This window comes from Sinohyriopsis cumingii, chromosome 18 (genome assembly GCF_028554795.1).
Source record: "Sinohyriopsis cumingii isolate HCF-2022 chromosome 18, ASM2855479v2, whole genome shotgun sequence".
Taxonomy (NCBI): Eukaryota; Metazoa; Mollusca; class Bivalvia; order Unionida; family Unionidae; genus Sinohyriopsis; species Sinohyriopsis cumingii.
In genome coordinates, this window is record NC_142978.1 from 49,132,027 (window position 1) to 49,146,892 (window position 14,866).

Genomic DNA, 14,866 nt, shown 5'->3' on the forward strand with positions numbered 1-14,866 from the left:
AACACTAACCTCTTAATGTAGAGCATCTAGCAGGTCAGCTGCTAGTACCATTTTTATACATCTTTGGTATGACCTGTCTGGGGTTCGAACCAATGACCTCCACATCCAAGGCATATGCTCTAACCACTAGGCCACTGGCCCAGTCAAAATATCAAATTGATTTTTAAGATACATATATCATATAAAACATGAACGTGGATAGTATTGAGTTGATTATTTGTGTAAATGAAAATTTGCAAATTAGTGGACAGAAAACTTCACCCTAGATTTTTCTTGGATTTCATCCAGGAAGAGTTCAAAGGTATCCATAACCCAACCAAAATGTCATAGGGGTACACTGCTGCTGTCTCAAGACAGATTTGTCAAACAACTGTGGCAATACATGACCAAATCCAACATGGACTTGAAAGCGCTGCTACCACTTGCATGCATGTTCAAAAGCATCAGCGCAATATTGTCACACGAGTATGACCAGCAGAATTCATTAATACAAGTCCAGCAGTTGAGAAAACTCATTGAGGTCATTAAAATAATTGTTTTGAAAGACATTATTTTTTTCTTGTCAAAATTTTTGTACGCAGCTGTGTATCTGTGTATGTGCAGCTACAGACCTGAATTTTATTGAATAATTAACTCATATCTTAGACAACGAACTCCCTAATTCGTAAGTATATATTCAGAAACATATGTGGGACATGTAGTTCATTTCAGTGAAATGATAATTCATATATGAAATCAAATTTAGTTAACTGAGTCATTTTGCAGGTCTTTGTTTGTTCTTTTTTCAGAGACATGCACTTTATCCTTGATCAGTACGAGCAGAAGAAGCCATTTTACCTGTACACAGGCCGAGGTCCGTCTTCAGAGGCAATGCATCTGGGGCATCTTGTTCCATTTATATTTACCAAGTGAGTAAATCAGTGTAACAATACTAGATCAAGCATTTCAATGTAGGAGATAATATCCTCCACAATTATAAAAATAAAAATAAAAGATTTTTAGAACCTAATAAGGAAAGTCCATGTTGGAATTGATTTATTACATACAGTATATATGAGACACGTTCTGTATAATCTGTGCATAAGAACTGAATATATTTGTCATTGAACAAAATTAATTGCTTGGAAATATTATTACTGTAGCTTTCAGCTGCCATTCAAGAATTCAGGGATATCACAAGGTCACCCTGTTTACAGTGGCTACATACACCACACAGTTGAAGTGGCTGCATATACTAAATAGCTGAAGTGGCTACATATAAAAAGTAGCTGATGTGGCTACACATACTAAATAGCATATGTGGCTACATATACTAAATAGCTGAAGTGGCAATATATACTAAATAGCTGAAGTGGCTACATATAATAAATAGCTGAAGTGGCAACATATATTAAATAGCTGACATGGCTACATATACTAAATAGCTGAAGTGGCTACAGATACTAAATAGCTGAAGTGGCAATATATACTAAATAGCTGAAGTGGCAACATATACTAAATAACTGAAGTGGCTACATATAATAAATAGCTAAAGTGACTACATATGCTAGATAGCTTAAGTGTCTACATATACTGAATAGCTGAAGTGGCTACATATACTGAATAGCTGAAGTGGCTACATATACTACATAGCTGAAGTGGCTAAATATACCATGCAGTTGAAGTGGCTAAATATACTACACAGTTCAAGTGGCTACATTTACTACACATTTGAAGTCAATACACAATAACAAATTATTTACCATACTTGTTTCTGTTTTTGAAGCTTCAGTAGAAATGTATTTAATTTTCATCTCAGATAAATGTGATTTTTATGTTTTCAGGTGATAATTCCAGCATTCACACATCATTATTTATTTCTATACTTTATTGTTGACTGAAAACTTTGTACATTTTCTTGCATGCTTGACCACTAATTCTTGTACATACTGGAACAAGTTCAAACCTGGACTGTATAGATCTTTGTAATAATTCACCCAAATGGCCCTAATCTGGAATTAATTTCAAATACATTTGATTACTTATAAATTTATAGTATATGCTTGGAAAACTAAATAAGAATGACACTTTATTTGGTATATTCTAATTACATAATTTAACTCTAGAGGTATTAATTTATATCTCTTTGATATATACTTGTACATATTGTGCATTTACTGGTACCTTTAATGAAACTTCCAAATGAATGCATTCAGTTACTGTCAAGCTGATGCAGTTACACATTAAAATGGTGACAACTCAAATAACTCTCACTTGTATTCTTGGTATCACCCAAATCACATGACCTCCTTTGAAAATTACCATGATCTTGTCTGCATCCTTGAAAACTTAAAAAGAACCAAACTTTTATAACCTTATCTTATTGTATGTAACAAATTAATACAATTTCTGACAATAATAATGTCAAATAAAGTTGACCAAGATGATTGTGTACTTTTACCATACTTAACATAATACTTGCATGAGCCATAATAAGTGCATATACCATATTTTTTTAGAACTGATAGGATTGAAGCAGCCCAGAATATGATGATTTTCTTGCATCTTTGTATACAGTGTTGTATTGCATTGCAAGGCAATCTATTGTACAGTATTGCATTGCATTACATTGTATTGTATTGTATTGCATTGCATTGCATTATTACATTGTATTGTATTGCATTGCATTATTACATTGTATTGCATTGCATTGCATTGCATTACATTACATTACATTGTATTGTATTGCATTGCACTGTATTGTATTGTATTGTATTGTATTGTATTGTATTGTATTGTATTGTATTGAATATATTTCCAAAAATGTGACTTATGCTAAAACTTATCTATAAGTACAAATTTCTCATCTCCTTGCAGATGGCTTCAAGATACATTTGATGTACCCCTGGTTGTCCAGATGACAGATGATGAGAAATTTCTGTGGAAGGACCTCACGCTAGATGAAGCCAACAGACTTGCCCATGAAAATGCCAAAGACATCATTGCCTGTGGCTTTGATATCAAGAAAACTTTAATCTTCAGTGACCTAGAATATATGGGGTAAATGTTCATTCTTCCAAGTCAGGATTATCTTGAAAGTGGGTGTGTGTGTGTGTGTGTGTGTGTGTGTGTGATTTCGATTTTAAACTTACCTTTTTTTTAAAAATCAGTCATATTGCTACGATGTCTGCAGTGGGGTAGTTTATAGTGATGTCTAGGACTGGGGCATCATGCTGGTTTACTTCTTACTTAACCGATAGAGTGCAAAAAGTATCTTTAAATGGTCAACTTTCAGATAGTAAAAATATTAATTGTGGAGTACCACAAGGCTCTATCCTTGGACCTCTGTTATTCATTCTATTTATCAATGATTTACCTCTTAAGACTGGAGCTTAAGTTTCTTCCACTGACCTCTATGCAGATGATACTACACTGAGATTGGTAAAACCAAAATGGTACTTGAAAATAACTTACAAGATGCTTTTAACAGACTTCAAGTATGGTGCAAGGAAAACAGTATGGTCATAAATTAAGAAAAAACAAACGCCCTACTATTTACAACACAACAAAAACAAGCAAGGCTAGATAGCAACAAACTCCAGGTTGTATTTGACAATGTGAGCCTCAATATGACCTCTCAAGATAGAATTCTTGGTGTATTCATGGATAACAATCTTACTTGGTCTATTCACATCAAACACATTTCAAAACTGGTTAATTCTTATCTTTGGCTACTGAGGAAAATCAAAACATACATTCCTCTTCAGTATAGGGGCATCTCTTATAAAAGTTATATTCAGCCATATCTGGACTATTGTAATGTAATTTTGGGTAATACCCTAATTCAAACATAACAACACTTTTAAGACTCCAAAAGAGGGCTTGCCATTTAATTCTAGAACAATGTATAGACAATTTTCAGGATGCAGTGAATAATATAAAGGTTTTAACAATACGTGAAAGAATACTTAGAAAGGCCAAATTGATGTATAAAGTATCCAGAAAAGACATGTATCTAAGCAATATCTTTCATCAAAGAGATGCTGATGGTACTCCAAAGTTAAGGTCCATAAGAAGAAAAAATTACATTATACCAAGGCCAAAGAAGGAATTGTTTAAAAAAAAGTTTTCAATATACTGGTCCACTGGTATGGAACAACATTCCCAGTGACATAAGGCAGGCTCCTAGCATTTCATCTTTTCAGAATCAGTGTCTTAAATGGATGAAATCTTAAAAAATTGAACAGTTCTAGTACAAAAAATACCGCCTGCTTTTCTGTAATTTTGCATCATTTTCATAGCTGAATTTTTCAAAGCAGGATGATATTGTATGTTTTATGTATGTTTATGTTTTCACTGATGCCTGTGTATGTGTTCTAGGCTTGATACTTTGAATTCTAAAATTACTTAATTATTTAGTGTCAAGCCAGACTCTTCACATCATGTTGTATATACTGTATATATTGTACATAGCAGATAAAAGGCCTCAAGGTAGATTAGTTCTGTAACTAATTGAGTTACCTTCACTAAATAAAGTCTTTATTATTATTATTATTATTATTATTATTATTATTATTGTCCCCAGCAAGGTAATCTCTGACTTGTGATTCAATTCTGACATATCCATACTGAAGTAGCTATTATACATGACTGTTGTGTTTCAATTTCTGACAAGGCAGAGTCAGCTGACTGGTTGCCTTCTCTAGTTTCCATTTGCATAACATGGCCTGGCATAGGAAGGAACTGAATCTGATTGGGTTGGTGGTAGCTACACAGACAGTGACAACTCCCCATTCATGAAAACAAAACCTTTGACTCAAACATGATTTTGCCACTTTTTGAAGGATTTGCCTGGAAAACATTTGATGGTGACACAACATTCAAGTATGGAATCCCACAGGGATCTCTCACACACACGTATAACCTAATTGTCTCTTGTTATGCTAAACTAACATTAGGGGAAGTTCATTTTTTTAGAAGAGCTGTCATACTTTTACAGGTAGAGGTAGGATGCTCAGTATTTCCTCCTGCTCTCCCATGTTCTGCTAATAGAACATGATCAGATAATGTACATGAGGGAGAAAGTGAATTTTGGCATTACCTGATCACATTGCAAATAATCCCTCCCACCCTTTCCCACAATGCAGGCATCCTTTGTGGTATCACTAACATAAAACGCTGGTTTAACTCATTAACCCCGAAGAGGTATTTGTCATTTTTGCCTAAAATATGAGTAGAAAATAGATTTTGGGGGCTATTTCTAAATATATCATAATACATCGACTTCCAAGAGATTTCCCCTTAACCTAATGGCTAATTGTGTTAGAAACATCATTTTTCATTGGCTATTTCACTTGTGCATGAGCAGAAGGGTAAAAATTGAAGTTTTTAAAAATTGTATTATTTGTTTTTGCTTAACAGACACATCGTTTTCATATCCAGACCACTCTTTATTCCAAATGCCCATCTTATCCTACTTTTTACAAAGGTTCATCTGTCTCTTTGCAGTTCATACCAGTCTGCCTTAGATATGAGACTAAAAAGTCTAAAATCTGGATACAAAATCAGATTCCGACAATGGGCAAATTTTGGGTGGAAAAAAATCAAGTCCAAAAAATTAGATTTTTCCCTCTATATTTTGTAGTGCAACTAGAACATCCAGATTATTTGGTATCATTATAGAGCTACATCTGTCTACCTTTCTATAATACCACCCAACTACCTCCTGACATGTAAACATGGTGCCAGGGGTTTCACACCTGTTTTTGAATGCTCACATTGTTGATAGTATAAATGGTACAGGAAGGGAAGATTTCATCATTGTTTACTGTAACAGTCAATTTCCCTGTTTTTTTCTGAATGAAAAAGTGTCTTTAAAAGAATAAAAAATATTTACTTTAATAGAAGATAATAATTCTGTGAGGTTTTTCCTCATACTGTGAGGTTTTTCTCATACTGTGAGATATCACACATATGCTTGAAGACTACTAACTGATGCATACACCTTCCTTTGCAGACAGGTTCCTGAATTCTACAGAAATATATGTCAGATCTCTAAGCTTGTGACATTTAACCAGGTGAGGGGAATATTTGGTTTTGGGGACAGTGACAGTATTGGTAAGATTGCCTTCCCTCCGGTTCAGGCAGCTCCTAGTTTCAGCTCGACTTTTCCGCATATCTTCAACAAAAGGAATGACCTTCCCTGTCTTATTCCATGTGCAATTGACCAGGTGAGTTCCTTTTTTTTTTCCTAGCATCACTGGTCTTTTGTTTGACAGCAGTTGAACTCAGTTGAATTATAGAAAGCCCTGATGACATAAAATTAAATTGAAATTGAATCTTATTAGTACTTTATAAGCTCAGTTGTTCTAATGTAATAGATGAAATAATAACAAGTCAAAGACTTAATTATTACTTTGTTTCAGGTTTGGTTTTTTTTTTTTATTTTATTAGGCCAGAGGCCAGTGAGTTTCCTTCCATGAATGCTGATTTTATCTGACCTCGTCTTAAAAGACCACTTACATTCCAACCATTATGCTTTTGACGTAATCATTGCGCTTTTTTCACCAGATTACATTTTCCATGAGACTGCATATGGATTACGCATTTTTTCTACATTAAAAAATAAAATATAAATAAAGCAATAAAAATTGTTTTTGTCATTTTAGTATTATCTGTTCAATTCCACTCATATAAATTTGAGAACATTCTAGAAAAAGTGACTGCTGCTTAAGAATTGCGTTAGTATTTTCCTTGTTTGCTATTTATAGCAACTGTACATGACCCAAACAGATGGGTTTCTTTAAAAGTGAACTTTGCCTAACAGATTCATTTTATTCACAATGTAGTTAGTTAGTGAACCAGTCCATGATTTTAAAGAAAATGGCTCATGTGGAGTGCTAAGAAGCCACAAAATCATTTATTTTAAAAACCAACTTTGAAGAAAAATGAAGCCCACACCCACAACTATCATGTAATTGAAATTGGAAGAAGCCGCTTGGGTTATACATGTATTTAGCCTTTTGAAGCCAGTTATAGAATTAAATGTTCAAAATTCAAATTGAGAAGTACATTTAGCTGAGTAGATCCTTACATGCATTCTGTTTAGAAATTATGCTTACATTTTGTTTTAATAATTTAATATTCAAGCACATGGTTTTAATCCATCAACCTTGATTGTCACTGATGAGTCTTTTTAAACTTGATTCATTCATTCATTGTTTAAGACAAAATGTTCTAAAAAGAATGCAGCAAGTTTTTGTTATATTTTTTCCCTATATTTTCGCATGAAGTAACAATGTAATTACAAAATTGTGTTTATTATGATCTTTTTACTCATTGTTACCATTGTATGAAATAGATTGTCACATTTTTCTCTCTTTGCTTGCAGGACCCCTATTTTCGTATGACAAGGGATGTTGCCCCAAGGATGGACTGTCTAAAACCGGCCCTTGTCCACTCCACTTTCTTCCCAGCACTACAGGGGGCACAGAGTAAAATGAGTGCTAGTGATCCTACTTCCTCTATTTTCCTGACGGACACCAATGAAGAGATCAAAACCAAGGTACTGAATTTAGTTTTACAGTAAAAATCTCCAGTTGGTTCCCCCTCTTGAATTGTCCTAGTGACCAGCAGCCACCTGTTTTTTTATGGCTAGAATCCCTTGGCATAATGAGTTTTTATGTTCAAATGTAACCCTCTAGGATGGCCACCCCTCTCTCGCAGACAGCAGAGTTTTACATAAAATGTAAAATTAACCCCTACACGTGGACACATAATGGAGTTTACAAATGGAATCTAACAAATATTTGTTGATTTATAAACATTTTGTTCCAACCTGGCAATAAATTATGCAATCCAATATTGTAACTGATATGTGTTCTTTAGATGTCTGGTTTTGTCATAATTACTAACTATTATTTCACTGAAAATTAGGAAGATGAGGAATCTAACAGCTGAGAAGCACGGTATTGTTCAAGTCAACATGACATGGTATGTTAGCTGTCTTGGTTTCTGTCTCACAAATTACAGACTATATATAAAAGAGCACCATGCTAAAACCAGTCAATTATTGGACAGGCTTACTTCCTTTGTCAACATAGCATTTCACATCCAGTCAATCATTGGACAGGCTCACTTCCTTTGTCAACACAGCATTTCACATACAAATTAATTTGACAGTCACAAGTTGCTTGGAGTTAAAGAAAAATTTATCTAAGCACTAATAAAAGACTCTCACTATTTTTGTTTAGTTGAATTGTGTCTCCTTCTAAAAAGAGAATATCCAATGATATTTGCATCTTTCGCAACAACTTGTGTTGTCATTGGCAGTTGATGGCTTACACAAAATATCCGTTGATTACAAAATAAGTGAGCTTGTTGTGTGATGAACCAGTTTTAGTCTGGTACCTTTCACGGTACCTTTTGTAATCTAGGGGAGAGAAGCCATCATGCCTAACATACCATTTTCACTTTATGGCAACTGGAAGTCATGCTGACTTGAGCAATACTGTTCTTCTCATCAATTAGCTTTTGACATCTTGATAATTATCAGAAGCAATACAAGTCAGTAATTATCAAGGTGACAAAACAATTAATTATTATTAATTATTATTAATTAAGGCACAATATTGCTTAGAAAATTCATTGCTGTCATAAATCTTTTGAAAGTAATCAACATTTTTACAGTTCCAAATTTGTCAGAATGTGCTGTCTATACCAAATCAGGGACAGAAAAAACCATTTCCCAGGACAACTAAAATGAATGCTGGGCAGCCATTTGTTTTTCTAGTGTGGTAGCTCACTTAGTAGAGTATTGTAATGCAAATGTTGGAGGTTTGATACCTTCCCAATCCAGCTTTGGTCAGCTGCCTCCTTAGTGTGTCCTTGGGAAAGGCACTTAGCTTCCATTTCCACTGCATGATGTAGCCAATAATGTGTTACAAGCAACGTTAAAACCAAGAAGGAAAAAAACCCAATGTAAAGGCCTAGTTGATCAAACAAAATATGTTAAGATTAAAATAAACTTCTATATCATTTCCTGCAATAAACATTTGATTGTTATATTAATGTTCAGTGTTTATGCAGCATGGTCCCAAAATTATGGCCTTACTGAGCATAGGGCCCTGTGTTGGATGATTATTATTAGTAAGAGACTAGAATACAGGTATTGGGTACTCATTATCTGATTAAGCAATTACAGAATGGTTCCAAAGTTTTGGCCTTACTGAGCATAGTGGTGGGTGATTATTATTAGTAAGAGACTAGTCTACAGGTGTTGGGTACTCATTATCTGATTAAGCAATTACAGAATGATTCCAAAATTATGGCCTTACTGAGCATAGGGCCCTGTGTTGGGTGATTATTATTAGTAAGAGACTAGTCTACAGGTGTTGGGTACTCATTATCTGATTAAGCAATTACAGTACTTGCTATCACTCTGAGTTAATTCTGAAAAAAATGTTACAGGTTAACTCCACCTTCTACTTGCATGGTGGCTACCATTATACACAATTTAAACCAGTTTTTACTTTTACTGCCATGCCTCTCCAGACAATCCAGTTAAATTGTATAACTTCTATAACTTAAATTGAAATCATCTGATTTTCTTTTTTAGTGATACAGTAAGTCAACATGTTTTTAAGTGGTGTGTGAAACATTCTTCTAATCTCTGATGAATTTATTCATGTTTATTCAATTATCCTTCCATTTTTTATTGTCAGATGTGATCTCAATCAGTAATATATGATTTCACTAGAGAAAGTTTTGGGTGCTCTACTTGTAAATTATTACACTTTTAAGTCATTTAAATAATGCTGCTTACATTATTTCCCTTTATATATATATATATATATATATATATATATATATATATATATATATATATATATATATTTGTTCTATGCACTTGTTCATTCCTCTTCTTCATTACAAAGACATCAAGCAAGTGCAGGAAGTGTAAATGGTTTTGGAGGATGGACACACAAGACATGTCAATGCATACATTTATTCAATTTAGGCAATTTGGTACAAAAATACTTGGACCAATGTTTTGACAATGCAGCTCAAGGGCCACAAAACATGCATTATCCAGTACATTATAACAAGTTTTTTAACATGCACCACATGTAGAGATGTCTTCTCCACCAGCTTTCCAGACATACCACATAGCCAGTTAGCAATACCAACCATACTGAACCAGCTGTTATATACTGGCTTTGGTACACTGTTTCAATTCCTGACCAACCAGTCCAGCATTATGAGCAACCTTGATACATTTAAATTGGTCATGGTTATCTCCAACTGGCAAGTCATCCAAACAGTTGACTGGACCAACCATTCCTAAGAAATTCATATTAAACTGGCATGAACTTCTGAAACTGTCCAAGTGAGCCAAACTGGCCATGCCAGACAGACATTCCATAATCCTATCACTACTGATGGAATGTCCAGTGGGCAAAATTATGATGCATACTGATGATGCTTCATCATCATTACACATTGATGACGGTGATGAAAAAGATATGCTGGATAATGGCAATAATAGATGAAATCTTTAGGATTTTGTCTCCATTGGAATGCCATCCACCACTTTCAACAGTTCTGCATACAAGGTCACTGCCTTGGTTGATGTAGGTGATGTCATTCAGAACCTTGCCACAATTGTTCAAGATTGTACAAACTACTGGGCATCAAGTGGAGCAAGCATGATTACAGTAAGACAAGAACTTCTTTATGGTGAGTCAGTTCCATGCATTGACTCGTAAAAGCTAGTTGCCAAAATCTATGATGCCTACAAAGGCAAAAATTATGCAAACCTTTCATTTGACTGGTGACATTTGAGTATCACTACCTAAATTTTGGGTGAATTCATCATGACAACAGTTCACATTTGCAGTCTCAAACTATTTAGATATTGTATATGTACCAAGATCAGCTCACCTTTCCAAACGAGCCCTCGTTGTGTCCCAGCTTCACTCCTTAGGGCCAACTCTTAAAACAATTACACTGTTTAATAACACATGCCAAGTGGTATATTTTTTCATTTCTTCTTTGTTTCATTTGATTGTGTACATATACACCGTACACTATTATGCCAGGTGTTTACTCATATTGGTTTTATTGGTTTGAATGGAGTTGCTATTCTACTTGCAGAGAAAACTACACAATGTTCAGAATTATCATTCTTGGGATTGAAACTAATTGCTGATGATTTTTTTCTGGTTTATGAATTTTTTTTAGTGCTTGTGTAGGAGTAAAAAATAAAAAAATTTGCATGTGTATTGTTCTTACAATCTTGTTTACTGAAAAATATTCTTTTTTTAGAATGATAAGCATTTAAACCTAATATGTAATAAAATAATGATTATATACATTTTAATTTTCTTTTCTGTCTTTTGACCCTCAAGTGTATGCCAAGTATTCTCAAAAATAGGCTTTGTCCTGACACTCTGTTGAGAGCCCTGCGATGTAAAAAATCAAATTCACCTTCCAATATACTTCCTATTCGTGTGCATAGCACCTTTTAATTATTGTAAGTGAAGCGACATTATATTAGTTTGCAAAAATAATATAATAATATGATGTTAAAAATTAAATTCTGCTTTCAGACACTGCTCATTCATGTGCATAGTGTCATTGTAATTATTGTAAGTGAAAAAAAAAATTAGTTTGCAAAAGTCTGCATAATCCACATGCAAAAATCTCTTTGAGTTTTGCATTTAGGACATGTGGCAGGGCATTTGTGTTCCATGAACATATTTCTTGTTTGATATACTCTCAGAATCTGTACAGCATATAACATTTTTTATGTCTTTCTCAGATCAACAAGTATGCATTTTCTGGAGGTGGTGCAACCTTGGAAGAGCACAAGGGGAAGGGAGGCAACTGTGAAATAGATGTCTCTTATCAGTATCTCACCTTTTTCATGGAGGATGATAAAAAACTGGAACAGATACGAAAGGTTTGTACATGTAATACTATCTCATTAAGCAATGGGCAAATTTGTTCATATGCATGGCTATTGCAAAACCAGGAACATGTGAAATTAAAATTGTGCTTTTAGATTGTTGACTTGTTTGTTTGGTTTTTAAGTCTTCTTGGACTGAGTTATTAAAGATACTACATGTGTTTATAGGAGAATGTTCTGTATGCCCTCAGTGTTTGCAGTTGGGATATCTTGATCTGACCTTTCCATTTACATGGCTGTCCATCCTTCCATCTTTCCTGAGAAACAGTTGCAAAGAAACCAATAACTACTGACACATGAAACTTGGCCAGTGTTTCCCAATGATTTTACTTACTTTGGGTTGTCTGGATGGGAGGCCAGGATAAGTGGTATCCTGTCTGCCTTTCCTTCTTTCCGTATTTTAGTAGGTCATCGCAGTTTGTTTGTTTAGCCCATTGGGTTGCCTCTGCAATCAGGTCTTTGTCATAGCCTCGGTCAACATATGATAGAGACCAGGACATTTTTTAGCATGCAGATGATGAAGACTGTTGTCATTCAGAACTTTGCTTCAGTATTTCAAGATTGGAAAATTTACTGGGCATTTCTTGGAGCAATCCCAGTAATGCAAGAGCTTTGTTACAGTATGTCAGTTTCACTCATCTTTCTCACCCCACTGGTAACTTAGACATGTTCAGAGAAACTTTCTCAACACAGACTTTGTTTAGATGTTTATAAAGTGCAAAAACGAGTCTTTAATGCCACATCAAAGTTAATCAGGAATGTTGTGTCAACTTTTTCTCTACTTGTCTTGGTGCATCTGTTTTTTTTTCATCTAGCTGAAAAAGCCTGGTCATTGCCGTTTTCCGATACACTCCCTCCCTTTCAGTTTTCCACTTCTGTTAGGGTCTTGAATTTAGTAGAATGTTGAACTGAACAGGTGGATAATCAACAGGCACAAGATTTGCCCTTAAGTTTTCAGCGCAGTCGTCTACCTCTGCATGACCAGGTTAGGGAATATACAAGAGAAAGGATGAATTTTACCAGAGATATCCCAATGATAGTTCTCAACCTGAAGTGCCAGACCATTGTCACAAATGGATGAGGGATCCAATCATTTCAGAGGGTCTGCAGATTTCATTTTCCGAAATGGTGCCTAGGAAGGTGGGGGGTGGGGTGATTTTATTCAAGACAGATTTCTTCTTGTAAAGAGCAGTATAGATGAAACTGAACAAACATTATGAAGTCCTATGGCAATTGAGAGCTGCAATAGAGATGCGCATAGTACATCATCAGTCTTGATAAATCTGACAGGTACTTCATAATAACAATTTATACAACCCAACCTAAAACCTTTGGCCTTCACTAAGAGTTCAGGATTTCTTCTGCAGACACAGCTATGTTCCTGCATCAAACAACAACATTCAGTAAATTTGGTTTTTCATTCACAACATAAACAACTTTACTTTCTCACTCTGTGGTGGAAAATCAATGTAAAGAAGTCAGACATTATTTTTTCTCATCTCAAAGTTATGGTCCGTCCATGTATGGGACCATAAACACTCGGCATCTTTCTCCCAAGCACATTGAAAGAATCATTCATGCATTAAAGAAGGCATAAGCAAGACTTTAAAGTTGGACCTTCAGTAAGACATTAGACCAAATCACATGCCAGTTCAGGATGTCCTCCACATTGAAGGCAGCATTCCTGGATGACACACTACAAAATTTGGTAAGTATGGAGTTTGGTGCACAACATGAACAACCTTACTTCCCTCATTGGGGCCCTGAGTCACCGAGTAGTCTAAAGCGCTCTCCATTATGGATCACTGCCATCTCACCTCTGTCTGCATGGGTTCGAGTCTCGGATTCGGCCAATGTGGGTATGTGAGAAAGCTTGCCAGTAGCTTCTCTAGGGTCGGTGGTTCTTTCTGGGGATTTCCCAGGTTCTTCCTCCACCATTAATACTGGCCGCCATGTATAGCCTAATGTGTGCTGAAAAATGGCATTAAACCCCACAACAACAACAACAACAACTTCCCTCATTTGTTGTTCAGTAGGAGTCAGATCTCAACGTTTTGTCATTCTAGACATGGAGCTCTTAACATGTATTACCCTGATAATTTTTCTTCGAAATCAAAAGTATAATTATTATGTTGGAAAAAACATTAAACAAGATATTGTTGAGGTGAGAATGTTTCTTACAGCTCATTGGCCTCCTGAATATGGAGGTGGACCTGTTACAATGCCATTTTACTATTGGACCTTCATTGGTTTGGATTCTTCAAAGAAAGCCCTTCATATCAATGTCTTGGAAATGAAATCCATTCTCAATGCCACCCACATGTGAGTGGACCATATCCATGAAACACAGTCCCAGTAATGTCAGACAATTCATTTGTGGATGAAATGGGTGAAGCAATCACCAGACCTTTGCCTCACAGTATGGGGAATACCTTTATTGTACTCCTAATATCAAGTAATGTTCCTTTCTGACACACTCCTGGCCAGCTTAATGTTCTGACTTATTTTTTTTCAAGGGAGGACAACTGCTTCATGCAGAGTTGTCCCCCCCCCCGAAACCTTCCATTGTGTCAGTGACCTTTGAGGTCATCTGATGTTTGACATTTCTTTATCATGTTTCAGTGACCCCAGAAGCATGGGCTGTACATGCGCTTTTAATGAGTTGGACATACACTTTCCCTCCATTGTTTCTTTTTGTGACAACATTCAAAAATGAGGGACACAGACTGCAGTATCAAGCAACTTCCATGAGCGTGGCCTTTAATGCAGTGTCTCAGTTTGGGACATATTGTAGTCAGCTGACTTGCATGCCATTTCTTTTGCACGAAATGTCCTTGCTAAGGAGAACACTGAATCTCATTGTTTCGTGCTATCTGCACAGATAGTGACCACTCCCCATTAATAAAACCACAACACTGG

At 35.4% G+C, this 14,866-nt stretch overlaps 1 protein-coding gene across 1 annotated transcript in view; it reads left to right on the top strand.

The window, feature by feature from the left end:
- The window catches only part of LOC149776594 (tryptophan--tRNA ligase, cytoplasmic-like), a 40,197-nt gene that overhangs the window by 18,150 nt on the left and 7,181 nt on the right, over positions 1-14,866 (top strand). The window contains exons 3-7 of the mRNA XM_089941076.1: positions 789-908; positions 2,857-3,039; positions 5,996-6,209; positions 7,370-7,543; positions 11,801-11,941. Coding sequence (XP_089797202.1) covers positions 789-908; positions 2,857-3,039; positions 5,996-6,209; positions 7,370-7,543; positions 11,801-11,941 — 832 coding nt within the window. The remainder of the gene's footprint in view (positions 1-788; positions 909-2,856; positions 3,040-5,995; positions 6,210-7,369; positions 7,544-11,800; positions 11,942-14,866) is intronic.